General features: G+C 40.0%; 1 protein-coding gene across 6 annotated transcripts in view; it reads left to right on the top strand.

Annotated features, from left to right (window-relative positions):
* The window catches only part of AGAP1 (ArfGAP with GTPase domain, ankyrin repeat and PH domain 1), a 361,066-nt gene that overhangs the window by 174,313 nt on the left and 160,906 nt on the right, over positions 1–25,847 (top strand). For 5 of the 6 annotated variants that reach the window (XM_080347158.1, XM_080347153.1, XM_080347156.1 and 2 more), the window contains 2 exons: positions 4,045–4,200; positions 8,473–8,565. In XM_080347158.1, coding sequence (XP_080203284.1) covers positions 4,045–4,200; positions 8,473–8,565 — 249 coding nt within the window. The remainder of the gene's footprint in view (positions 1–4,044; positions 4,201–8,472; positions 8,566–25,847) is intronic. The other variant, XM_080347155.1, reaches the window with a different exon arrangement.

The raw sequence follows: 25,847 nt of genomic DNA on the forward strand, positions 1-25,847 counted from the left end.
GAAATATATAAAAGCTATGAAAGTGCGGAATTTGAATTGATTGAAACCCTTTTCTGCACAGAACTTTGGACATTGTATACAAAGTTTGTTGTTTGTTTGTTCTTTGATTTTGGGGCTTTTTTTTAATGAGGTAATGAGATTCCAGACAGTACAGGCTTTAACACTTTCATTAGCGGTGTCTGCCTTTGAGATAACTGCATTGAATGGACCTATTTGGTCAAGTTATGGCAGGTTGGTAGCTTCATCTGAGCTCTTGTCTGCTAATAGTGTAGTGACAAAATTTGCTAAATTTGTGCTTGCTGCTGTGACCTTGAGTTTTTTACATCATCGCTCTACGTGGCAACAAAGCTAGAAGCCCGTATAGAGACTAAAGCTATATATTTCTGTTAATGAACTATGGGCCGTTCGCACGATGCGTGTTATGTAATGAAATGAAAGACATCCAGGGTTTTGGGTAGCAGTGTGCTGAAGTTCGTTGACCACCACCAGGCCATGCATGTTTCCAGCAGGAAAAGACAAGGTTGTGCTGTGCGTGTCCAGAAGCCGAGCACGTTTCAAAATGGGCACGCTGCCTTAATGAGGATGGGAAAATCTGTCACCTGAGAAAGCCAAGCAGGGTTGTATCAGTGTAAATGGTTCTACTGGGGCTAATAGTTTCCCTACCTAGAGTCATTTGATTGACCTCTGTCACTATTGCCATGACTCTAGTTAGAACAGTCACTCAGAAATGGCTCTTTATGCTGACATCTTAGATATGTCCAAGTCTTGAGAGCAGCTTAGTGGAAAAACCTGCTTGAAAAGGTAATGTTAAGCTGTGTAATGTCCCAATGGGTATTGGAGTGGTTATTTGATTGGTTTTGACTGCCACATATTTGACCAGTTTGTCTGTAGTCAGCAAAGAGGTTTATATTTGATGTGTATTGGCTTACATGTGCTGTAAGGAAGGTTGTTCTTCAGATTCGCTGACTTGATTTTTATGACTTGGGACAAACGTTTAGTTCTGTGAATTATAGTTATTGCCATGTGTCCTAAATTCTGTACTTCACTCCAGCGAACTCGTTATTAAATGCTTGCATACTGATGGTAGGAAACTGCTGTCTATTATCTTAATGCGATAAGGTCCCTAGACTTGTATTTGGTGCAGGCAAACAACCTGGAGGAGCCACTCACCACCTTTTGTTTTCTTGAGCAGTGCGTTAGGTTCAGGTGTTACCAGAGATTTGGTTTCCAGGTTCTTGTCTAGTTGCAGTTTTCATTGCCCCAGTCTGTGCAGGCTGTAATTTTGAAGTCGTGTCTGAACTCTTTCTTGTCGAAACCGTTCTCTCTATTCAGGTTTCTCAGGGCGACCGTATAGTTTTTTTATGTTTGTAAATTATTGACACCGTAACGAGGAGCCTGTTCAGTATTGGTGGCCATGCTTCGATTCTGTGAAAGCCTTGAAGTTTCCCACTTTTAAGTCTTTTATTGTAGTACATAATTATTTTTTCCCATAAAGTGATTTTGACATGGCTTATTTGGAAACAATTGCAAAAGTTTATTTACCAAGTTGTGAGTCCAGTGGGTTAGTATGTGTGGAGATAACTTGTACCTACAGGAATGTGTTACTTTTTAAAAATCCATGTGACAGTGCATCACTGCAATAAGTATAAAATGATGCTATAAGATAAAAGCTTAAAAAGGTAAAATATTGGGGAATCATTTAGATGATCTGTCAGGGACATAGGTACTTAGGGTAGAAATCTGTTACCTATTTTTAGTGAACAAAAAGGTGGAGGTACATACTTATCAAAATGATGACTATTATGAAAGAGAACAGTGCTACATCCTTTTATCTTCAACAGATTGTGGTTCAAATCCTGTCATCAGTGTACAACATCTGAATCTTTCCTTGCCTTATTTCTCTCCTTTCTGTAGAAGAAGCTTCTAAATGTTTTGAGGCATAATTCTGTTGTGATCTATCTTATTTTCTCCTCCATCTTCATCACTTATTGTCTTCTGTTTTTTCTATTTTTCTCCTCCCTCCTCAGACAAGCAAATGTGGGGTAAATGAAGGTCACTTCTTCCCAGGTTGTCCTACTCTCGTGTTACCATTCTTTATTAGGAGACTAAAAATGATTTTCGGTTCTCGTTCTTTCATCTCCTTTGTTTTATACACTTGGACTGTCTCCAGATTCTGCTTGCTTCTTCCTCTGGGCACTTGAAAATGTTGTATAAAAACACTCTCAAGATCCTCCGTTACTTTCAGTACCTGTACGTCTGGCTTCCTGACAGCCACGTTTCTCCAGTTCAGTTAAAATGAAGGGAAAGAGAAATTTAATGTGTTTTTATCTGTATATATTCAAAGAAGGGAAAGAGGAGAGCCCTCTCCATCAAAAAGCCCACTTGCTGTTATGTTAGTCCTATCCCGTCACATAGAAATGAGCTGAAGAACATTTTGTTATTTACAGAGAAACAGTGACTTTCAGAAGTAGTATTCCTGGATTTCTGTCTGCATTTATTGGCCCGTCAATGCGAACACGAGCTGCTTGTCTCATTCTTCTTCTGCTTTACCCTTCTTTTCTTGAATTAAAAAAAACCAAAACAAAACAACAAGCTGGAAGAATTGCAAGAAGACTTGAAATCACTAAAAGAAACCTCAACTGGCTGATATAAAGGTGGATTGTCTCCTACTTGGTTCTCCTTCAGAGATTTCATGTGGAGCACTCGCCTCTCCTTGCAGCTTGTGACCCTAGTCCTTATGCTGGTGTCCCAGGAGTGTGTGAGAAGTCCCATTGTGCTGCTGGTGCCTCCCTCTGTGGCAGCTTTTTGTGGCCATGAGACCCATCCGTGGTGCAGGAGTGATGCTGAAGAGCAGCCATTGACCTGCTTGTTTTTCCTGAGCTTTACCTGGTGAATTCCTACCTACAGCAACTGAGACAGGACCAAGTGACATGTTCAGCCTCATGGGAGAATCCTCCTTCTCAGGCATCCTGCAAATACCCTCTCACTCTCTTTCCTCACTTCTTTTACAAAACTTGACTGCTCTAAAGATGTTCTTTCACCGTTTTGTGTGCATCACAGACCTTCATTCTCCCCTCACAAGTTACATGTGAGTTGTTGTCCAGACCCATCATCTGCTGCTGCTCCTCTGGTGAGATTTTCATCAGCAGTGTGCAGGATTTTCCACCTTTGCCCTGCCGCACTCCCCCAGCAGCATACACTGGATATCCTTCAAGGGCATATTTATATCTGATAGGACAAAAATCTGTCCTTTTTGTCTTTCCAGAGTGCTTCCACATCATTTGTAATGATGTTCTTGGTACTTATTGATGTTAGGTATGATAATAATAATTTTAAATCAAGATTTTGTTCTTAATCACCTTTTGTTCTTTTCAGTCTCTCATTAGTCACTTGTTACCTCAATTCATTAATTGTTTTATTGGCTGAGCCACTGCATTATTTTTTACAAGAATATAAAGTAACTTTACGTTTTTTGGCTACTTTGAATAAATAGGAATGTCTTCTGTTGAGGTTTTGTATCCCCATACCAGTGCCTTCAGCAAGTGTGTTGGTAATGATCTGTCACCATAGTGGCTATTTTGCAACAGTGAATTATTGTCATTTTCTTGATTAGCTCTCAGTGAACTGATGTCTCCAGACTAGCATTAAGTCCAGCTATGCAGTTCTATGGCACTAGGTATTTTTTCTTAGGATTGGGGCAGAATTTGGTTGAGATATTTTGAATTAGAAAAGCAGAATTTAGACTTTCCCCAGTGTTTTGCTTACTCTCATGCTAGTAAAACAAATGAAATTGTTTATATCCACTTAAATGTATATTGTGTAGAATGAAAACATGCCTACCGCATCAAGGGAGCTATCTAAATTTTCAGAAAATAATGACAGGGCAAGTATTTAAGAGCTTGAAATAGGAATGTGTGGAAAAGTGGCAGTAGGGCAGTCCTGCTGTGCTCCTGTTCTATATCAGGACTAAATAAGATACAGCTGTGGATTGTAATGTCTTGAAAGCAGTGTATCACTGTTTAAAACTCACTTTAATCCTTGCAGACCAGTAATGGAGGAGGGAGTTTAAGTGATTATTCCTCCTCTGTCCCATCAACTCCAAGCACCAGCCAGAAGGAGCTACGGATTGATGTTCCTCCCACTGCCAACACACCAACTCCTGTCCGTAAACAGTCCAAGCGCCGATCCAACCTCTTCACGGTGAGTGAGCCAAGGAGGAGACTCTTGCTGTGTTTTACGTAGCGCTCTGTGGTCACAGCCTCAACTTCAACCCTGTTGAGTTGAGCTGGTCTAATCCACAGAAGTGTTGAAATGGATCTGTAGGCTTGAAAACTAAAACGTCATGGAATTGCCATGGGGCTGTTCGGTTTGAGGACTTAAACTAAAGACAGTGGAGTTATCCCACTGAGAATTGCAGTGAAACAAATGAATCCGTGGTTGAATTCCGGAGCCTTTGTCCCACTTTAATTCTCAGACTTGTCTAGATTCCTTGGTTTGGCAGTAATCAAAGAGAAAGCTGGGCCTCTGTTCCCCAATCCTGCCCTTATACCAAGCAATGCTGCTGACTTGGGGCTGCCTTCGCAAGTCTGTGTTTGTAGAGAAGTCTCAGGGTTTATCGTAGGAGGACCATGAACTACTGCAAAATAACTACCCCATTATACTTTTATTACTATACAGCCTCAGCTCACTTTTTTTCCAGGGTTAAAAGAAAAGAATGGAGATTAAAATGACTTTTTCTTCCCAATCTGGTCTTTGCTTCATTGAGAGGCAAAAAAAATGTACTAAGTAGAAAGCTTGACTGGTCCAATATGATAGGTCTTTGTTATGCATAAGTAGTTTGGGAAATGATAATGAAGCCTTAAGTGATGATTTCCTTAGTTTAGCAGTCTTGCTGAAAGCTTTGGGATTGCATTGCATGCGTAATTGTGGTTTTGTAAGCAGTTTTTTGACAGTCTTAACATGCTTTATAGCAAACACAGGATCTCTGTGGGCTCACATCTAAGTCCTCTGGTGATTGTAGCTACATATTAGTTGCGTTTAGAAAGCCACATCTTCCCTATCATCATAAATAGTTTATATTTTGTGTTCCAAAATACTCAGGAGTTACCAATCCCACTAGATGTCAGTGTCAGCCCAGAAACTGCCTGCAGAGTCATAATACCGCTGGAAATAGAGCTGAGACGCCACAGCATCCCTCAAAAGCATTTGCTGACCATTTCTGGTCTCGAGGATGGATAAAATGCTTATAAGGGCTGTGTAGACATTGTTGACATTTGAGAAAGCGGGGATGTTTTAAATTAGAGTTGGTGTAAATTTGAGAAAGTGAATAAAGAGAGACATACACCATCTACAGCCACGGAAAAAGGTTTGAGAAGAACGTTAAGTCAGCTGTGTTTGCTGCAAACAAATACACTAAAGCTCTGGTGTGTGAGAATAGCATATTAAGAACAAAATTTGCTAATATGAGAGGATGCTGATTACTGTCTTAATGTCTAATAACTGGGGAGAAAAGTGAGGGAAAAATCCTATGGGGACAGGAAAACAAAATACTTCTCAGAATTAGTTCTGTGTTTTAAGATCTGGGCATATTGAATGTTGTTGCCCTGTAATCAAAATATTTTGCTGTTTAGCTTTTGGTTTCTTGCCGTGCTTCTTTTTTAGCATGTTACTTTCTCATGCCTTTATCATGTGTAGAATCAAATATAATTTTGTTTAATTGCAAATTGACCCTTCTTATCTAGCATAGGTAATACGTTTAGTTTCCTACATGAATGTCTTTGACCACTGGAAGAAAACTGGCTTAAGTAAAAAGCATGTGATTTTTCTTAAATCTTTTACAGCATTTGAGTTGGAATAGGGATCAGAATTTTGAGCATGTTCATGTTCCAGTGCATTAAATGCAGTATCTGATCTTTTTTACTTTGAATATTAATAATTGCTGCAAAGCAATATTGCAATAGCTGACTTTCTACTTAGGTGATAAAATAGATCAAATATTAGCAGAAGGGTTGATGTCCTTTGTTATGTGCAGAGTATTAACAGGGACAACTAAATATTTGTGATTAGCACAGGTGGGGATTTAAGATGCCTAGGAGGGATTGTAACTACGGGTCTGATCCCATGTGGGGTGAATGAACTTGTGGTACAGTAAGATGCATCTCCTTTCCCATATTCAATATTATTATCTCACATCTTGAAAGAATTGCAAGCATGACTTTTAAAAAAGTTTAAATGAACTCCATGTCTCAGTATCTGCTGTTAGAAATCAGTGTTCTTACTTCTGGGCTCTCTGGACTGCTGTACAGAGTTATAGTTGTGCCCAAATTCAGGTGCTGTGTCCCTCTGGTTTCAGATCTAACTTGGGTGAGGTTTTGTGTAAGTCTGCGTGTGACTTCTCGTGCAAAGAGGAAATGAGTTGAATTATATTAATGCAGTTTTAAAAATGATTTTGGACTTTCTCTGTTTCGCTTGAATTAATGTGTAAATGTGACATCAGAAAAAGTCCTAGGAAATGTTGATCCAGTGTGGTTTAGAGTCTATTTTTTTACACTACAGGATGTAAGATGCATTGTGTCTGTCATAGATACAAAAGCGTAAAAGATCAGAATATATCTCTATTTCATTGCACAGTTTGTCTTTATAAATAGCAGAGCCTGCTAAGATCCTCCCCTTGAAAATTTTGTGTGTTCTGTGATTGCAAGCAGCTAGAATAGAATTTTCCTAACAGAAATTCCTACATTTCTGTACTTCTGGCATTTGACAATATTTTGCAAATTTCCCTTCTATGTGCAGATGCACATATTTCCAGATGCAGTCCCTTTTATGGAAGGGGAGATGAGATGCTTTAAAAATAAAAATGAAAAATAGCACGTAGGTATTTCGCTTGCTTTTCAGAAGCAGGATCTTTTCTTTTAAAAAGTCAAATAGAAAAGAAACATTCAAGTTGACAACTTCCCTCCCAAGGATTTGGCTACCTTCACTGAGTTTCTTTAAAATGTCACTTACGGGCGCTCTCCGCCATTGAAGCTTTGTTTTGCCTGGTATTATTGGGAAGTGGCACTTTCAGATTCAGAAATCTGACTCGAAGGACGGGGAACAATAGTTATCTTGAACGTTGGGTTTCATCCCTCCCACTTGTTTTGCTTTCTTTCATTTCTTCTTTGTTTAATTCCCCGGCACGTCATTCCATTGCCCCGAACCATAGTAACTGGCGATAGGAACCCGCTCCCGGCCGAGCGGGGTCCCTGCGGGTAAACGTGGGGCTTAGAATGGTGTTACTTTGGGTCCTCTGCGGGTTTTCGCCCTCCCCTTCCTGCCTCTTACCCCAAAGGCAACTGCTTTGGAGATTTGTCTTCCTTCCATCCCTTTGTATAACATGGAAAATGAGTTTTAGCTATCCGCGATCCTAATCTTTCTCCTAATTGTGGTGTCTTTCAAAACATCTCTTTTCTGCTGAAAACAGAAAAGCAGAATCTTGTGTCGCTCTGGTTTTCATTAATTTCCCATTGTGGCACTGGACATTACAAATGTGTTCGTTTCATATATCATCTCTGATTTGAAAAGCACATGAAAATGTTTTCCCATTTTCAATATTGTGTGAGTAATGTTCCTATTGAAAAGTAATGGAGTGAAGTTGTCACTTGTCAGTTCAGTTATTAAGGAGGATGACTCGCAAGTCTTCTTTTTGTAGTAAAATAAATCTGTCACAATCATTATACTCGTGCATTCTTTCACAATAATCGACTGGAATCTGAATAACTTCTTAAAATACCTATATAACTTTATAAAGTCATGAAGTGAGCCCTGTCAGCTCACTCCTAGGGCAGTTCTAGCATGATAGAGAGCCAAGATGAGGCAATTCAGGTTTTAAATATTGGTAACATTTTCTTCACGCTGATTTTGCTTCATTGTGTTCAGATAACTTTTTTCACTTTCAGTCACTACCTTTTCTTGCAATTCCAACTTTCTAATCATCTAAAAGTAGAAAAAAAAATAAAAATTGAAGTCAATGTGATCAAAACCAGCATCATAAAATTGCATTTCTAAGTAGTTGATAACATTTCTAAAAACCACATAGATGTAAGTTAAATGTGTGTGTGTGTGTGTGTGTGTGTATGTATCAGATTTTTTAATGAGAAGCTGAAACCTTCATTCTTCTTTGGAGCTACTATTGCGGACTTCAGAAACATGTCCTCTGATCTGCTGGGTCTCCAGGCACTGAAACTCTAACTCTTAAAACCCAAATGCCATTTCAAACAAGTGGATGGTTGAAAATTACAGGTGGTATTTTAATATTCAGATTTTGGGATGGTTGTGTACTTTTGTAGCTTCTTACCCGTGCCCTTTGAGTCTGTGTCGAAATACTTATTTTTAATAATTGCTTTTAAAAAAAATTTAAAAAAGAAAAACACCAGTATCCTCTGTGTGAACAACTACATTTAATGGAGCACAAACTTTCTTTTTGCTCTGCAGTCTCGGAAAGGGAGTGACCCAGACAAAGAGAAGAAGGTCCTGGAGAGCAGAACAGACAGCATTGGAAGCGGTCGCGCAATCCCAATTAAACAGGTAATGCCGAATTTTTATTATTTTTTTTTTATTATTTTTTCTGCTTTCTGTAGTTGCAGACACACCTTGGGTCTTAAGCGCTCTGATGGCAGGCCCATGCGCCAAGGCGCGTTTGATGTGCTCCGGTGATGAATGTGGAAGTCACTCACTTGACATCAATTAGGAGAGGTTCCTATGTGTATTAAAATAGGATCATTAGAATAAGAAGAGGGAAAAATGTGACAACAGGCCTAATGAAGTGCAGTCTGCCGGCCTGCATATGGAGCGGGTTTCTAGGCTGTGCTGGCTTCAAAGCCGCCTTTGTAGAGGGGCTTTGATTGGGCCGAGTGCTGCCAGGCGGCGGGGTAAATCAGATCGCGCTACAAGAGCCCCTTGTGATCGCAGAAATAGCCTGATGTGGCCCTAATTTGCTACTGCAGACGGACATCTGAACACAGTTTCAGGCTGGTTTATAACAACGAGGCAATTAGTTGTGATAATCGTAGCCGGTGTGTCAGCTGTGCGCTCTTGTTTGTAATTTGCTAATGAAGGAATTGTAACTTTGATTAGGTTCAGTTTCATTTAGACCTTATTATATAAGAGAACGTTTACAGCTGTAATGTGTGGCCTTAATTAAACTTCCTCGTTACACAACAGGACTTGAATTCAAGGATTTGTTTTGGTCTGTTTTACTAGCCTAGATGCACTTTCATTAGCCCGGGAACTCAGTGCTAAATTGTAGCTGCGAACACTCCTTTGAAAGGGAAAAGCAATGCCAGCATTTCACGCAAAGTGTTTGGGTGAATGAGATCATTTACTTTCTCAAATTAAATTACACTGAATTCACATGGTTAAGAACACTGCGCAAAGCATTTGTACGGGATGCTTTACAAAGAGTTTCTGCGATGGCGTTTGCAAGGATTTACTTTCACGTGAGTTACTGTGCTGCAGACAGCAGAGATGCCGAGGGAAAGGGGCTCATTTTCTTCCCACACGGTTGTGTCCAGTTTCTTTTGGTGGCTTTCCTGCCCTCCAGGGGGTCACTTGCCTCCTCTAATCTTTCCTCAGTCCATGCTGCTTCTTGCCAGGTAGCCCTGGGTCTCCTGTTTGGGGGTGGGTTTATTTGTTTTGTGGGTTTCGTGGGTTTGTTGTTTGGTTTGTTTCAGAAGTAAGGCAGAGATGATTTTGTACCCTGAACTATTTGCAGTGATTTTTTTTTCCTTAAAGGCAGTTAAAAAGCCCTTTTGGAACCATCAGGCAGCAAAAGTGCTGTCGTGTCTGTGAATCTCTGGTAGACAAATTTTAATCAAATGCACTGCAATTCAGAAGAGCAGTTTGAAACCAGATAAGCTCAGTATTTGGCTCTGCATTCAGGGGAGGAGATTCCAGGCATTTAAAACAAGCTACAGATTTTTTTTCTATGGCTTTTGTGGAGTATGAGATGGGTTAGACCGGCTGGAATTCTTTTGGGTAATGCTAATTAAACACAAGTATCTGTGAATGCAGCTGAGAATGTAAAATTGAGGAATATACTTTTCGTTATTTGTTCAAGGCACGCATACTGTTCTTTTCTACAATGCTGTTGTATGGAATTAATTTGATTAGAAATGTACTTTGAAGAGTATTGTAAGGTAGGGTAGGCATTTTAAGCATGATTGCACTATACTGTGTTGTAATGAAATACCCCCTGCAATATCTTAAATTTCTGTATTGAAAAATTCTCCTGCAACCACTATTTATACTGAGTGTGACCAATCTTTTGAGAATGCGTACTTTCATTATTAGTCCCAATTATGGTAATTTCATTTTGTTACATATAAGCAATTCTCAGCAAATATTTGAGCAGGTCTGTAGTCAGCAGTTACAGCCTATTCGTCAGGGTTTTGGAAGGTTGCTGGAAGATGGGAGGTTGGATGGCATTTGTAGTAGGCTGACTGCTCTAGGGTATTTTACATTATATTTACGGGTCAAAAGAGTGGATTTTGGAGTTTGTTGGTTTTCTACTATTAGGTGGTCTTCAGTAAAGTGTAGGAGACCAGCGTCACCTAGAAATTAAAGCAAAAGAGATGGAGTAGGATTTTTATTTTTTTTTTAATGTGGAAACATTTAATTAAAAATCAAAATGCAGTATTTATTCATACAGATAATGTTTCATTACAGTTTACAAACATGCATTAGTTTGAAGAGGTCTTTGATTACAATCTACACTCTTTCAAGCAGAAATGGCTCCTGAAGTTGGGCCAGGGGACTGCTTTTTGTCTACCCACTATTTAGATGGAGAGCTCATATCGCCAGAGGTGACAGTGGGTTAAATTGCTGATATGACTGTTCTTGGTGGGCTCTACAGCTGCCAGACAGGTGGGTACTGTGCTGCTTACAAGAAGCCACTTCCATCACCATATGTTTCAGTAGCAAAGGGTCAAAATGCCTCTGCCAGCTTCATGCATGGGACATCTTCAAAAGCATTTAGTGACCAGGCCTTTTGAATATCTGTTGTCAGTACTTTGTTTTATTCTCTGTATGTTCCTATGGGCGTGGTGGCATCTGCTTCTGGTGCAAGGCACAAGCCCAAGCTCACACTTGTAGATCAGTGTTTCAGTTGTGCTGGTTGATCCTATTAGCAGTTAAAAAAAACACCAAACCCAATACAGTGGATTAGTGTTCTGAGTTCATTGCTACTTGGAAAAAAGTAATTCCAAAAAAGCCAGCAGCAGAAGGAAAAAAGCCTTGCTATTCAGATGTCAAAACCAACGGCTTGGTTATCCAGTGTATTCAGTGCTGCCTTTGGGTTGTTATTATCTACCCAGGATCTCCCAAAAATCAGAAATACTATTTCCAAACCTTAAAGAAAAAAACAAACCAAAACTTTTTTTTTTTTTTTAATTAATGAACTGGAAATGTTCTGTTTTCAATGAAGAAATGAAATATCTTCCAACAGTAGAACATGAAAGGGGAAACGCAGAGTTGATATCAACAGAACATGGAATTTTTTTCCAAGTGTGTTTGTTTGTGGTGGGGAGAGAGCACAGAGTGAATATTTGAAGAAAATTGGCTCTCTAGGAAGTGTGGAAAACACAGGGTGTGACACAGTCTCCTTGTCAACTACAGCGTTTTCCATAGGTCAGGTCTGTATTGCAGCTGTTGAGCCAGCACAGCTGTGGCTGATGTATGTCATCAGTGTGATGCTTTTGTATATTTGGTGACAGTTTAAACTGATGGAGGAGTAGGGTTTTTATAGGGGCATTTAATTTCTCTCCTGGTTTCTCTCTAAATGCACACACATACATTTTGAAGTGAGCTTATGCTGGCGTGAAGAGTTGTTGATCTGTATTACAGCCTTTCTGGGACCCTGGTACCAGCCTCTGTGGCTGCTGGAGTTTGGTCTGGGTTTGGGTCAAAAGCAGCCAAGAGTTGCAACCTGCTCCTCAATTCCTGAGGGTTCGGGGGAAATAGGCAAAATTGTAAATGGCACGTTTCTTTCCAAAGAAACACTTGGCTCCTTCAGGGCTTTTGACTTAACTTAAAGCAACTGGTCAGAAGGAGTTAATGTTTGTATTCTTTCTGTCCTTTCTAAATGTTAAAAGTCACTTTTCACTGCAGTGCTAAACACAGTTTTATTGGGTTAAGCCGTATAAAACTGTTCTGATGAACCTTTGTGCTCCCAGCAGAAACCCAAAAAGTATGCAGTGAACAACAAGCGTGTTTTTAAAATGTGACTGCTAACTCATGTAAGAATACTATGAGGTGAGTGAAATTTTGGAAAGGCAAATTCCGGGGGAGGTACAAACACTTGTGCATGCATGGCAGTATTGGCGTACTTTAAATTTGTGCTCTTAGCATCCTTTGAGAACTGTGAATGCCATAATTTTCCTAAAAGAAAAAGAAAGTATCACTTCTGTACTATTTAAATATCTTATACTAATCAAAACGAAATAGAGAAAATGAGTGGAATAGTATTAGCTCAAAGTTAAAATCCACAGAAAGTTCTGTACTTTGAAAAAGAGGCTCTCAAATGAAAAATATTTAAGCTGTCTTGCAGCATTGCTAATACAACCCTCAAAGCAAACTTAAGTGAATGGCTCACTCTGGAGTGTCCTCCATTCAAAACCATTTATTCTGAAAGTGAAGACTTGTTCCGGGTAACCTGAGTGAATATTCTGGAGCACATATTAGGCTGTACAGTTTAGGGTGACATACTTTCTGGGATTGGGGGCGTTTTGTAGCATTTTGGGAAGATTACTTTGTTTTCTGCGGTCTTGCTAAATCTTTATCAGTAGGGCATATTCAAATAAAAAAAAAAAGCACAACAAGAAAAATAAAAGCAAGAAGCTCAGCTCAGCGGTGAGGGGGCTTGTCATGTATTAATTTTTCATTGCTGTGGAGAATTGTACATACATAATCACTTGATTGCAGTGGGAGTTAGCGAGCTCCTATGGTGTCATTTGCATAAATCTTGTTAAGTCAATGGCAGTTAATGAAGTACAAATGAGCCTGGAGAAGGTGACATGCAAATCGTGGGTGGCAGATGGGAGGTCTGTTTTTGGGATGGCAGCTGTGTGCTCGCTCTTTTTTTTCCCTCTCCTGCCCCCATCCCCCCCGGATTAGAGTGCAAATAAATACGTAAGAGCCAGCCTTGACTTTGTGCTTTCAGACCTTCTTCTATTTGCCATTTGCACTTAATCACAGATGCTCTTATTATTATATAGCCCAACTATATAACTTTGACTGTTATTTTGCCAAAAGCTGGCCAAAAAAGTTTGACGGGTTGTCTCAACCCTTGGCATACCCTGGGACGTGCTGCACCTCCTGTGCCCCCAAATTCCTGCGTCATCTAGGAACAGCAAACTCAAAGTATGACTGAAAACTAAATGTTCTAATGGTTAATGTGACGCTGATGACATAGTGAAAAAATCGCCATCCATGACTTGCAAAGGTGAACTTCAGAATCCATTCATTTCTCTCAGTTTGCAAATGGCCGCATTAATGGAGAAAGTCAAATATCTTATTCAGGCTTTACTTTTAGGTGCTATTTCAAGTGACCTTCTTTGCCGACCAGCTTGGCATATTTAAGTACATTAAAGTAATCATAATGAAATCAGGTATTTTGTCTGTTTTTTTACTCTGAACTGAAAATGGCAAATGGTTTTTAGGTGATGGCTAACACAGGGTTTTGGCAGCAGATGGGGATGGCATCATTGATTTGCTTTTCATGAAGAAGGATTTGATTCCTGGATGCACAAGTTGCATTTTTTTTTCCTTAAGATGGGCATAAACAAAACTGGAGCTTCACCATGTACATCTGAATTTTATAAAAAATAGCATTAAACTTGGCAAAGATAACTATTTGAAATTGCTTTCAACTCATGGCAAACTTTGCATGGAAAAAAATGTCACTTTGGTCACATAGCTTATGAAATGTTTGAAGAGTTATGTTCTGATTTATAATCCCTTATCAGCAGTTTTTTAAAGTAAGCTTGACATGGAGTTGCATACTCCCAAGAACTTCCTGTTAACTTATTTTGTTTCAAGCCGGGCCCTCACGTTGTCAATTTTCAATCCTTTCCCAGTGTCCTAGCTTTAGAAGAATATAACTGAAGCAATTTGTCAAAAACCTTCCCATTCAGGGAAAAATCTGTGCTATTTTTAAGATGTACTTAAAGCCAAAATACAGAACTTTTATTTCATTAAGGCTTTTTGCTAGTCAACTCTCTTCATACATTATCTGTGTGCTGCTCTGTGGAAAGAATCTCTGGGAAATTGGGAATTGCTTTATCTCACCTGGGCACTCCTGGCTCAGATTGACAACACCTGCACTCAGCCCCTGCCCTGAGGGGCCTTTCAAATGAAAGAACAACATTTCAATGCGGTTTATCTCAAACTTTGTGTTTATTGGACATAATTTTAGTATTTAGCACCTTTCTTACGAAGAGAAATGGAGGAAGCTGGGTCTGTTCAGCCAGGAGAAGAGAAGCTGAGAGGAGATCTCATCAGTGTTTATAAACATCTCATGGGTGGATGTCATGAGGATGGACCAGACTCATTTCAGTGGTGCCCAGCGATGGAATGAGGAGCAACGGGCACAAACTGAAACACAGGAGGTTCCATCTGAATATGAGGAGAAACTTCTTTACTTTGAGCTGCCAGAGCCCTGGACCAGGCTGCCCAGAGAGGTTGTGGAGTCTCCTTCTCTGGAGACATTCAAACCCACCTGGACATGTTCCTGTGTGATCTGCTCTAGGTGAAGCTGCTTTAGCAGATAGGTTGGACTAGATGATCTCCAGAGGTCCCTTCCAACCCCAGCCATTCTGTGATTCACTCTTGATACGTGTTTGGGCGGAAGCTTTGCTCCTAAACTCAAGCAGCCACTTGCCTCTTGCAGCCCAACGGAGCCAATGCTTTGCAGTGGCAGTCAGTGCTGCAGGGTGTTATGGGGTCTTCTGGTACCAGCCGCCTGCCTTCCCTCCCTCCCTGCCTATTTGCGTTTCTTTTTTTCTCATCACTAAACATCAGTGTTGTCCTTTAATAACTTTTTACCCCAAATATGTGTGACCGTAACACATTCATTCCCTATCAGTCTGCGTTGCTCCACTTCAAAAAAAAAAAGATGTTTTTAACGCTTAGTTTGGATTTTAACGGATTTTGCCCCATGTTATCTTCCTGACCACGTGTCTGGCTACTGCTCTGTGCGGCTCAGCCTCCTCTTCAGCTCCCTACAGCTGCAGGTCAGTCCTGCCTCTGCTTGACTAGTGGTTTTTCCTCTCCTAACCTCCTTTTCTGTGTTAATTTTTAGCTCTAGCTGGCGCGTTGATGTGTGCAGCACCATTTACGTGATCCTTGTGTGCAAAACCATGCAACACTGTGTTGTCTTGGTCCTTCCTGTTGAACCAGAAAGAACATCATCCCTGAAATCTATTTTTCCCCCCCGAATACCAAGGGCTGTCTGTGCAGCTGTTAGAGCATTTCAGCAAGTATGGCACTGTCGTGGAAATAGGTTTTGAAAAGAGATTGTCTGCCACGTCTAGTCAGTCAAACTGATGTCCTTAGTCCTCCTCACGAGCAGAAGAGCACTGTAATGCTTCGGGCAAGTGTCAGACCCGAGACCCACCATCGTCATAAACAATAAATGCTTTTTTGCAGCAGGTTTCCCGAATGTAAATGTTTGCTTTGAGTCTACCGAAAGAGAGAAAAAATAAGCCACCATGCTAGTATCTATTCTTGCTTCATCTATATGACTTGACAGGGTGAAAAAAAAATGGTACAGAAGAGCAGGACAGACACACTACAAGTGGTGCATTAGCAGACCTTGCAGCCCATTGCTGAGCACTAGGGCTTGTCCTGTGGTTTCTCTCTTCTGTCTGCATTTTTTGAAATAAAAATGGCTAATGCATGTAGTGACCAGAAGAAGGATGGCAGCAAACATCTGGAGGGCACACACAACTCTAGCGTTTACTTGCCTTTGTTATATTCATGTCTTCTGTAATGTGCTTTGCCGTGCAGGTGCTGCCTGCGCAGCTCCTGCCCCAAAACTCCAGTTTCACTGACACTGAGACTCAAACCGCTGTGATACTGCTTCTGCTCCATCTTCTACACCAAACCAATCACCCAATCTACTCCTCCTTTGGCTTTTATTTATTGTTGCTCATGTAGGTTTCTAGATGTTCACAAGCCAGTTATTGGTGTCCCTGGAAAGTGGCTTTCCAAAACTCGGGAATTATGTGATTTACAAGGAAGTGGCAGATGACATAGTTTTATTTATTTATATCTAGTATGAGGTGTAATTTCCTCTGTCACATTTCTGTCTAATCACAGTAATCAGTATCCAGATCTGCTTGTACAAACACGAGGGTATGGTTTTTAGCCAAATACTCTTAGCGCTGAAATCTTGTGTAATTCCTCCACAATTGTTTATAATTAGAACATACACATTTTGCTGTGTTTTTAATTAGCTGATTACTAGTTATAAAATGTTTTGTGCTCACTGTGGTTCTCTAAATTGTTAACTGGTAGCTACCAGTATAATTAAATATTTCAGAGCACTTGGCTATGGTTGCATTGAACTGTGAAGAAATAATGTTATATAGCCAATCAAAAAGAGATACTTGTAAACTCATTTAAAGCGTCAGAGTGTGTTAGGACTATCATGGTGATGCTTATTGCAGGAGAAATTAAAGATACAGTTTTGTGCTAAGAGGCAATACAGAAATTAGTTCCTGAATTAGTTGTTAATTGATTTGGTAATTCCCTCGGGTCTGCATGCTCTTTTTTCCTTTTTCGTTGTTGCATTCAGTTAACAGTGACTATTCCCAGTGCACTTGAAATATTTTTTCCAATTAGATCAAATGTGCCCTTACATCAGAGGAATGGCTACAGCTACACGTACCTGCCTGGAATAATGTTTCATTTGCCTGCAAAAGCTGGTTTTGTGCATTTGACTGATGATTTTCAGATAGCGTCCCAACAAAAGCACTAGTCCTAAGTATTTGGAATAAAATAGCATTAAAAAGTTTCTGGATTTAATGGACTTTTTTTGCAGTTCCACACATTTTTTTTGACTGCCCGTGACTGTGACCTAAAGTTAGTGGGAGACGCTGGTCCTCATCATGGAAAGAAAGAAGCTGGTGGTTTGTGAATGACTTAACCAGTTTAATTTCAGGGTGACTCACTTTATAACTCTTCCCAGCTCAAAATTTTGTCTTTGTGGTACAATGCATGTGGTAGTAAACATAGTATTCTAATTTTTTGCTGAGTTTTATTTAATAAAGGAATGTATTTAAATGTTTATTAGTGTTGATTTTGGCAAGGGGCACATAATTTCAAAAATAATATTCCATTTGTCTGTGTGACACAACTGCCAGTGTGAGCAGAACACTGCCTTGTTGTGTTCTGCCCAACGATGGAAGGCAATAGTATGAAACAACTTAAGTTAAAAATATGAAGACATGTTGTTTGCTTTATGTTTGATATCAGTATTAACGCCACAAGAGCTCACAGATGGCGTGATTGCCAGTAAGAGGTGTTCAATTTTGTTTTCTTTTTTTTTAATCCTATTCAAATGTCATGCTCATACTTGTTTCTTAAAAGAGATAAGGAAAAACTTGCTGGTTTAACTAGTAGCTAATGATTTCTTAGCTGACACCTCAGGTGTCATTATAGCTATTGCACATCATTAAGATTCAAAGGAAATATTCCAGCTTTTGTTTGGAATAGTGTGTTGATCAGGTTAAGCATCCTTTGAGAGACTTTGCAAAGAGAATGGAAATAGGGAGGAGGAGAGTGCCAGAAGACCTCACAGCCTATACAGAAATAGTCATATGGGAGCTTCTCTTTTATAAAATTAAATTTTTAAAACGGGCAAAAAAATCCACCTGTGTCTGTATAAATGGGGCGGATGCTGTTCTTTAGGGTAAATAGTCAAGGATCTGTTTTCCAGCACGGTGTTCATAAGAGAAGTGAGAGAGTATTTGTATTTTCCGAGGCTCTACCATGAACATCCTCATCTTCTGCCCAGTGCTCAATGCCAGCAGAGGATGGATCCCCCCCAACCTCTGTGGTTTCGGTCCCTACAACAGTGCAGTGAGTAGGACCGGAGCCTGCAGAACGTGAGCCGAGCAGTCGCTCCTGTGAAGCTTTGGAGAATTTAATACACTCAGGGTGTTCTGATCCTGTTCTGTGTGCTGGTGTGTTGGAAATCCTGGAGCGCATGTTGAAAGCAAGTACAGAACACGATGAAGAGGCATCAGAATACTTTGGGGGAAAGGAGGAGGGAATGTTCGAAAGCAACGTAGGTATAAAAGAGAATATCAATAAAGCAAGCCATAAGATGACTTTAAAAAATTTGTTAGAATTTTCTGGTGCTGAAATGGTGTAATATATCAAGGTGGCATCTCACTGCGACATGCAGACATTGGCAGCAAGGAGGTCACTAGGGTATCTCCACCATTGACCTTAGGCTAAGAACTGGCCCCTGCCCAACAGCCCAGCCAGGGTGGTTGTGTCTGGATACTGCTTTTATAGTTGGCATCTAGAAAATGCTTACAAGAAGCATTCTTTTTATTTGAGCCATCTACATCTACCCAGATAATTAAAAAACAACAACAACAAAAGCAACCATGAAAAAAACAAAACTGAAAACCCCAAACAAACAAAACCCACAAAAAACAACCAAACAACAGCAAAAAGACCCTGCCAAACCTATGGCATCACTCAGAGGCTTATTGAGTGCATGATTTAATAAATGGAGAGTGGAAATAATGGACCTTTAGTTATTTCTCGTGGATGAGATCTGGAGATGCTTTCACATTAGTGATCTCTAATCAAGCAGTAATGGTTGTAAAGAAAATAACTGCGAACCCTTCAGGAGCGAGAGGTGCTTTCAGAGCTGTGTGTACCATTTAGTTTTCATAGAATCATGGAATCGTTTCAGTTGGAAGAGACCCTCAGGATCATCAAGTCCAACCATAACCTAACCTACCTCTAGCACTAAACCACGTCCCTAAGAACCTCGTCTAAATGCCTTTTAAACACTTCCAGGGATAGTGATTCCACCACTGCCCTGGGCAGCCTGTTCCAATGCCTGACAACCTTTTCCATGAAGAATTTTTTCCTAATATGCAATCTAAACCTCCTCTGGTGCAACTTGGCCATTTCCTCTTGTCCTATCTCTTGCTACTTGGGAGAAGAGACCAACCCCCTCCATGCTACAACCTCCTTTCAGGCAGTTGTAGACAGTGATAAGGTCTCCCCTCAACCTCCTTTCAGTTCGTGGAGTCTTGTCCAGGGTGTCAGTGCAAACCAAATATTCATCTTGTAAAAATGCCTTTTGTTTCGAGTGGCCACGGTGCACTGGAGGTGAGTCTGTGTGCGTCTGGGCTGCTTTGGTGGCTGGAGCTTTTCCTCTGAGGGCGGGAGGAATTAGGCTGGAGAAGTGACATAACAAGATTAAGTAGAAAGCTTATGACAGTTAGCAAGTGAGACTGCCTGGTCGGCTTCGGTTGACACAATGATTATTAATATGTTGTAAAGATGTTTTGGGGATTCCACCATATTTGTATGGTTGCCAGCAAAATGTTGACAGTTGCATTGTGGTTAATAAATTCATTTAGATTTATAAGCATTGTTTACAGAACCTGTTCGCCTGCTGAAACTCTAACAGCATCTGTTCCTTCTTACTAATTAACTCCTAATTACGAATGAGCTTTGTGTGTTTGTCAGTATAACTGGCTCATGCATTTTGTAAGGAACATTAACAAATTGATTTACATAGTGGTAAAGCAATCAAAAGAGTAAACTGAACAGCACGCATTTAAAGCCCTTTAGCCTTATTTTTTGAATGACGCAAACTTTGGGCATTCTTAATATTTTCATAATTCTTTTGGTACCTTTTAATTGTGTGACAGTTGATTGTGAATTTGGATCACAGGTGTTGGTACAATGTCCCTTGTTTCTTGTTTGTTTCTTTTTGTGTTTTTTGGGGGGTTTTTGTGGGCTTTGTTTTGTTTGGGGATTTTTGTTTGGTTTTTTGGTGGTGTGTTTTGTTTTGTTTTTGTCGTTGTTATTTTGGTGTTTTTTTAAATTTCTTTTAAATAAAAGCATTGGCACTGTTATTATTTGACACTTTTGAGCGTGCCTTTATCCTCAGTATAAGTACCAACAACAAATTAAAAATAGTAAATGGCACAAAGAAGAAATGTTGTTCTTGGAGGATGCAGGAGGGAGAAAAGGGTCTTTGAAATGTAGGTGCTCTGCTGACTACAACTGCTTTGTTATCAACCTTCAAAATCCCAACTATAAAAGTCCTTGCACTTTTGTTAAAATACTGTTGTCTCTAATCCTACTTTTATTCTTCAAAAACTCTCTGACGACAGTAGTTACCAACACATCTGTAGAGCAATCTCAGCAGACAGGCCAGATGTTGACACTTAAAGATTTTGAATTTAAAAGGAGTAATTCAGTAGTGCAATTCTTCAAAAATATAATAAAATCTTAGTTTATTTTGCATGAGTTAGAACAAGGAGAAAAATCATGTAACTGAATGTTGTATTTATTATAAAGAATCCTTTATGTTATGATAAGTTAGAGATGAATGGTATGATTAGATGGCATGGATATATTTCACTTAGAGTTGTCAAGCTTGAAAGGAGCCTTGTAACTGGTATTAGGGAGAAGACTAAAGTAATGCAATCATAGAGCTGCAGGGTTTCGTTTTCCCAAGCAGCTTAATAAAACCATGAGGAATACAGAGAGTGGTTTATATTGACTAAAACTTGCCAGAAAAACTCAATAGCTTTTTTGATAGAGTTTCAAAATAAGTGCATGAAGCAAACATAACAGATGTAAAATATTTGGACTTTAGTAAAGCATTTTGATAATTGCTTTGCTACATCTTAATTGAGAGTTCATCCAAATGCGTTTGGCTAAAAACTGTGATGTGGATTGAAAATGGTCTGTAAGACCATAAACAAAAGCTCAAACCAGGCTGTGGTCTGAGCTGGCAGGAAGGACTGAGCTTTGATCAGCACTCAGGCTGGTGCCATTGATGATGGTGTTGGAAGCACAAGCAAACACATGGTGATCATGTTAGTCACCCCAGGATAAAGCTGAAACACCATGGGAGAGGCACATCAGAAAAGAGGACAAGGACTAGGGCTGGTGACTGAATAAAATGGGATTCGACTTGTAAAGATGCAAATCGTTTATGAAAAGCCAAATCATCCTGAGTAGTTCACGTGCCAGACTTGCCTCGTTCCTTCATGTTTGCTATTGATAGCAAATTCTTGACGAAGCAACGGGTTGCTGTCTCATGCCAGTGCTATGTGCCTGTATTTTCATCCTTGTTTAAAATGACAGTGAAAACAAGGACAATGTGGTGGAATAAACTAGGCAGGAAGGTGGGTGATTAACTCAGGTTAGCAGCCTGAGCTCAAATGCAGCTGCCCAGACTTTTGCTGGTTTAACCCAAGTTGGGAATGTGTTTTGTCTTTACTGTTTGATGTGTGCTTATGGTATCTCATCAAGATGCTTTTCCAATGTCCAGTGCCAGAAACCTGTGGATGTGTTTAGAATAGGCACTCATCATTGCAGCCATGTCTGCAGTAGGCTGCTGCCTGGGGAAATTGGGCGGCTTGCCTTCCAAAACCCATGTCTGGCTTACCTCTTGTACTCTTGCTGAGACAGACCCTGAGGTGACATGTGCCTGCGAGTTTGACTTGGGTTTCTACTTTAGAAGCAAGTGCAAGAAGTGGTGGATGTGCTTGGAGGACAAAAAGCCATTTCGTTGCAGTGTGAAGGAGATCCAGCTCGAATGTCGGGAATGACACATGAGCCAGTCAGGAGTCACACCCTGCAAGGTGCACAGAAGCTCGTTAACCACACACGGATTAGGCGCAGGGTTCAAGGCAGAGCGGGGGAGAGATTCCCACCTCTGTGGCTCTAAGACCAGATCAGTCTCTGGCTAAAGGAATTTTCCACTGGCCATGATGGTAATCAGGGCATGTTAGCAGTTGTGATGCAGCTTCCCGTATCAGATCACTGCTTGTAAGATTAGAGGACTAGTTACTGTGACAGAGCAATTGTAATTACACATAGGAACCTACTGTGTGTTTGCCAGGAAAAGAAATGTTGCTGCAATGGTTTGAGGCGTGTGCACATAGGTATGGGGTGATAATGAGGAGATGAAATCATATACTGATATTATTAATAATTATTAATAGGCTTAATACTAAGAGAAAGCTTGAGGCTGTCAGACTGTATTTTGTTCTCTATAAGGAAACAATATAAACTTAGTGATGTGGGTTTTCTTAAAAAAAGAGGAGGTTGTTGAGATATAAACAGATTCTCTAGGTAAGTTTGAGCACTGAGTTCATTTGTTTCCCCTTTAAAACTAATGTGATTCTTTGCCACAAAAGAAAAATACCAAGTCATACCATTTGCAAAAGGGTTTATAGTACAGTATATCACCTGATTATGAATGACAGTATTTAAATGGTTGGGTAGAGAACTGGAGAACCACTACAAATCAAGTAGCTAGATTAACATCTAATGTTCTCTTCTCATGTGAATATTTCGGGGCGAGGGGGGGAGGGAGGGCGGAATTAAGAAATCTTTGAGTGCAGGAGGTATTGGAAAGAAAAAGCAATTAAAATAGCGAAGTAGTTGAATTGTTTAGAAATTCTGCTATCTGAAGGTAAGCAGTAGATGGGAACAGAAGAGACTAGAGGCTGTTTAAGAAGGCAGGTATCATAACTTTAGGAATCAAAATTTTACAAGCTGTTTCCTCACCAAATTAAAGCAAACTTGTAATGGGAAGAGATATACTGTAAATCCCAGACCAGAAGCAGAGTGGTGAGCTTTGAGCAAACCAGCTGAAAATAAACTGTTCTCAACGAAGTAAGTATAGAAATAGGTATGATTGGTGCGCTTCATGTAAAATAAATACTCAGCTCTGATTCTTAAAATATATATGTGCATTAATTTTTTTATGTATGAGCTGGATCTTCTGAATTGCATAGATTTCCAGTGCCACATGTGGCAGGTGAGCTGCACAAACCCTTTCTGCTGTAGTAAGAGGACTTGTGCATCCATCCACTGCTGAAGTGTACTCAGCATTTTGAAGATTGACATGTCAGTTTTGTTTAAGCTAATGTCATGGCAAAGAACTTCTTTGGAGCACTTTCTGAATTGGCGCTTTGTACAGCAGATGTTGCTGTCAATTTATAATTCACGGCAATACTGTGTTTGTAGCTTAGAAATAATACGTGCATGATCACTGTGGTTAGCACTTTAGTCTCGCAGCACGGTGATTTCTGTAAGTAATTCCTGATACAGATTAAGTCCCACTTAATTCAAATTAAGTGACACTTCTTAATGTTGATGTGATATAGTGAAGCAAGAGGTTTCTTGTGTGTTTATGAAGCACAAAGACTACAAGCTCCCTGCTTCTACAAACGGTGAGGAGGTGGACAAAAGCGAAGGGCTTTAAAGGTAAAAGAAGAGGGGGAAAAATGCCAATGCAATAGGTAACAGAATTAGAGAGACAGAACTAAAATGAAAAATGGTGTTGCTGTGACAAGCCAGGTGAGAACCAAAGAGAAGAAAAATGTGTATGAAAGGGTCAAGAAGAAGGAGGGCAAATACTGAACAAAGACTATGACGGAGATGGGAAGTGAGAATAAAAACCAAGTGACTTTATCAATAATGTTAAAAATCTTGAGCGTCTTTCAGAAGTGGCACACCAGTCCCCAGGGGTGTCTGGTTCTTAAGGTGCTGGTGTCTTTAAGCATGAAGCCTGATGATCGATGGAAGCAATGCATCGGTGCTCCTGCTGCGCTGCCACTTCGGCACCTTGTCGATGCCTCTGAGCTGTTTCCAATTGAACAGTCTTAAGAGCTTTCAGTCTATAGAATTCAGTAACTAATGCGTTGGGCTTGATGCATGCATGCCATCAGAGCGCTGATTTTTTCCACTGTTGAAATCCGAAGGCAAGATATCAATGTCAGTCCAGAATAGTTCTGATGGTGTTAAAATAATGGCTTAAAATAGATACAGTGAGAGTTTGAAACTGTGGAAAGTAAGCAAAGAGGGACTTAAGCAAGTCAACATCTTTCTACCTAGAGTGCATGTCACCTGCATGGGCCAGGACTAATTTCCAGTGAAAGGTCAGTTCATAGAAATACCAAACATATTGGATAAGAGTGAAGGGGTGCGGTGAGTGCAGTTATGCCAGGCAAAAGCTTCAGAGAGCAGTAGGTCTTTGCTGAGCAATACATGTGTGTGCTTGGAGGATCTGTCTGCAAGAGAAATCTCATTTCTGAATTGACGACACATGCAGGCCTGCCTTAATTCAGGGATTGTAACTTCTAAAATCAGACTTGTTTTAAGTATTATTCTTTTGCAGGGATGCTTTTTTAGTGGGTGAGCTCTGCTCCAGGCTTGTAGAGCGTTGGCAATCATGGCATTTCTGTTTGGACCAGCTGCATGGTCTTCCTTGGTTTTAGTGTTTGCTGTTCTGTTCTTTCACCAGCGTAGTCAGGATATTGTTAGAGTGAGTCTTTCTGCTTTCCAGGCACTAAGGTAACCAATGAAGAAAAATATCATGCTATTTTTTCCCTGTGCAAAGATGTGGGGCCTGTGCCTGTTTCCAGAGAACAAGATTTCAATACAAGTGCATTGAAGAGGTTTGTGTCCTGTACAGGTATCTTTAAATAAAATTTAAAAATAAGTTAAAAAAGAGAGGGGTGGCACATCTGCACACACAGACCAGCTCTCTCTTCTTAGTCTTAAAAGAAAAAAAGAAGTGTGCATGTCTATCACAGTCAAGGTTGAGAAGAGCATCCAGCCTGCCCTCCTGGCCTGGGTGCTGTGCAGAGAGGAGGCACCTTCTGCACCTTGTGTGAGAGGTCTGGAAGGACAGGTGCAGGAAATGGAACTGCTTAGTTACACTTGGTTTCCATTTTCTTCAACTGTCCATAGTGCATCTATCCCTCTTTCATGGGGATTATGTCTGGTACTGGCTGGGAAGAGCTGTTGCTATTAAACTAGTTATAATAGTAACAAATTAATGTGTTTGCCCTTTTTCTTGTAGAAAGAATAGTATATTAGATGTAGAAAGAATAGTATATTTGCACAAACTACTTGGAGAGACCATGTTTTAAATATTTTAGTGATGCGATACCTACTACTTATCTGACCAATTTCTAATAACTTCCTGGCAGTGTTGGCTTTCTAACATCGCTGCACAATAAATGTGGTTTTCCCTGGTAATTTAGTTTTGAGGGTCCTTGAATTGGTTCCCTTTCAGCTGGAAGGTGTCCCGGTGGTGGTGGTGTTCACCAGAGCTCTAAGTAAAAATGACTTTGTTCTCTGCTATGTTAAATTGGCTGGTTAATTCTGGTGTTATTTACCCTGTAATTCATTAGTTTTACTCTACCATTGGCAGCTGACAGGCTGTAATTTCATGCCTTGCAATAAAAGATGTCTCATAATCTGCTTCATTTAGCAGCAAGAGAATTTAATGAAATTAACTGCAGTCCTAATTATGCCAGTGAATACTAAAGACTGCTATCAAGTTTCCTCAGAAAAGGACAAGGTCCACCTCATGAAGGATTTAGAATATAATTTCCTGGGAAAAGTTGCAAATGTCTCCTTCTATTGGCCAACAAGGGCTAATTACAAGTGCTGATACGACTTTAATGAACTAGTTTATTCTGAGTATATCTCAGAAGGAATAATAATTTTTTATTTTTGAGCAAGTTTTTGAAGATTTCTCTCCTTAGAGTAGTTGATCTATGAGAATTCGTTACTTTGCT

The sequence above is a fragment of the Nesoenas mayeri genome, assembly GCF_963082525.1.
Source record: "Nesoenas mayeri genome assembly, chromosome: 6".
Lineage (NCBI taxonomy): Eukaryota > Metazoa > Chordata > Aves > Columbiformes > Columbidae > Nesoenas > Nesoenas mayeri.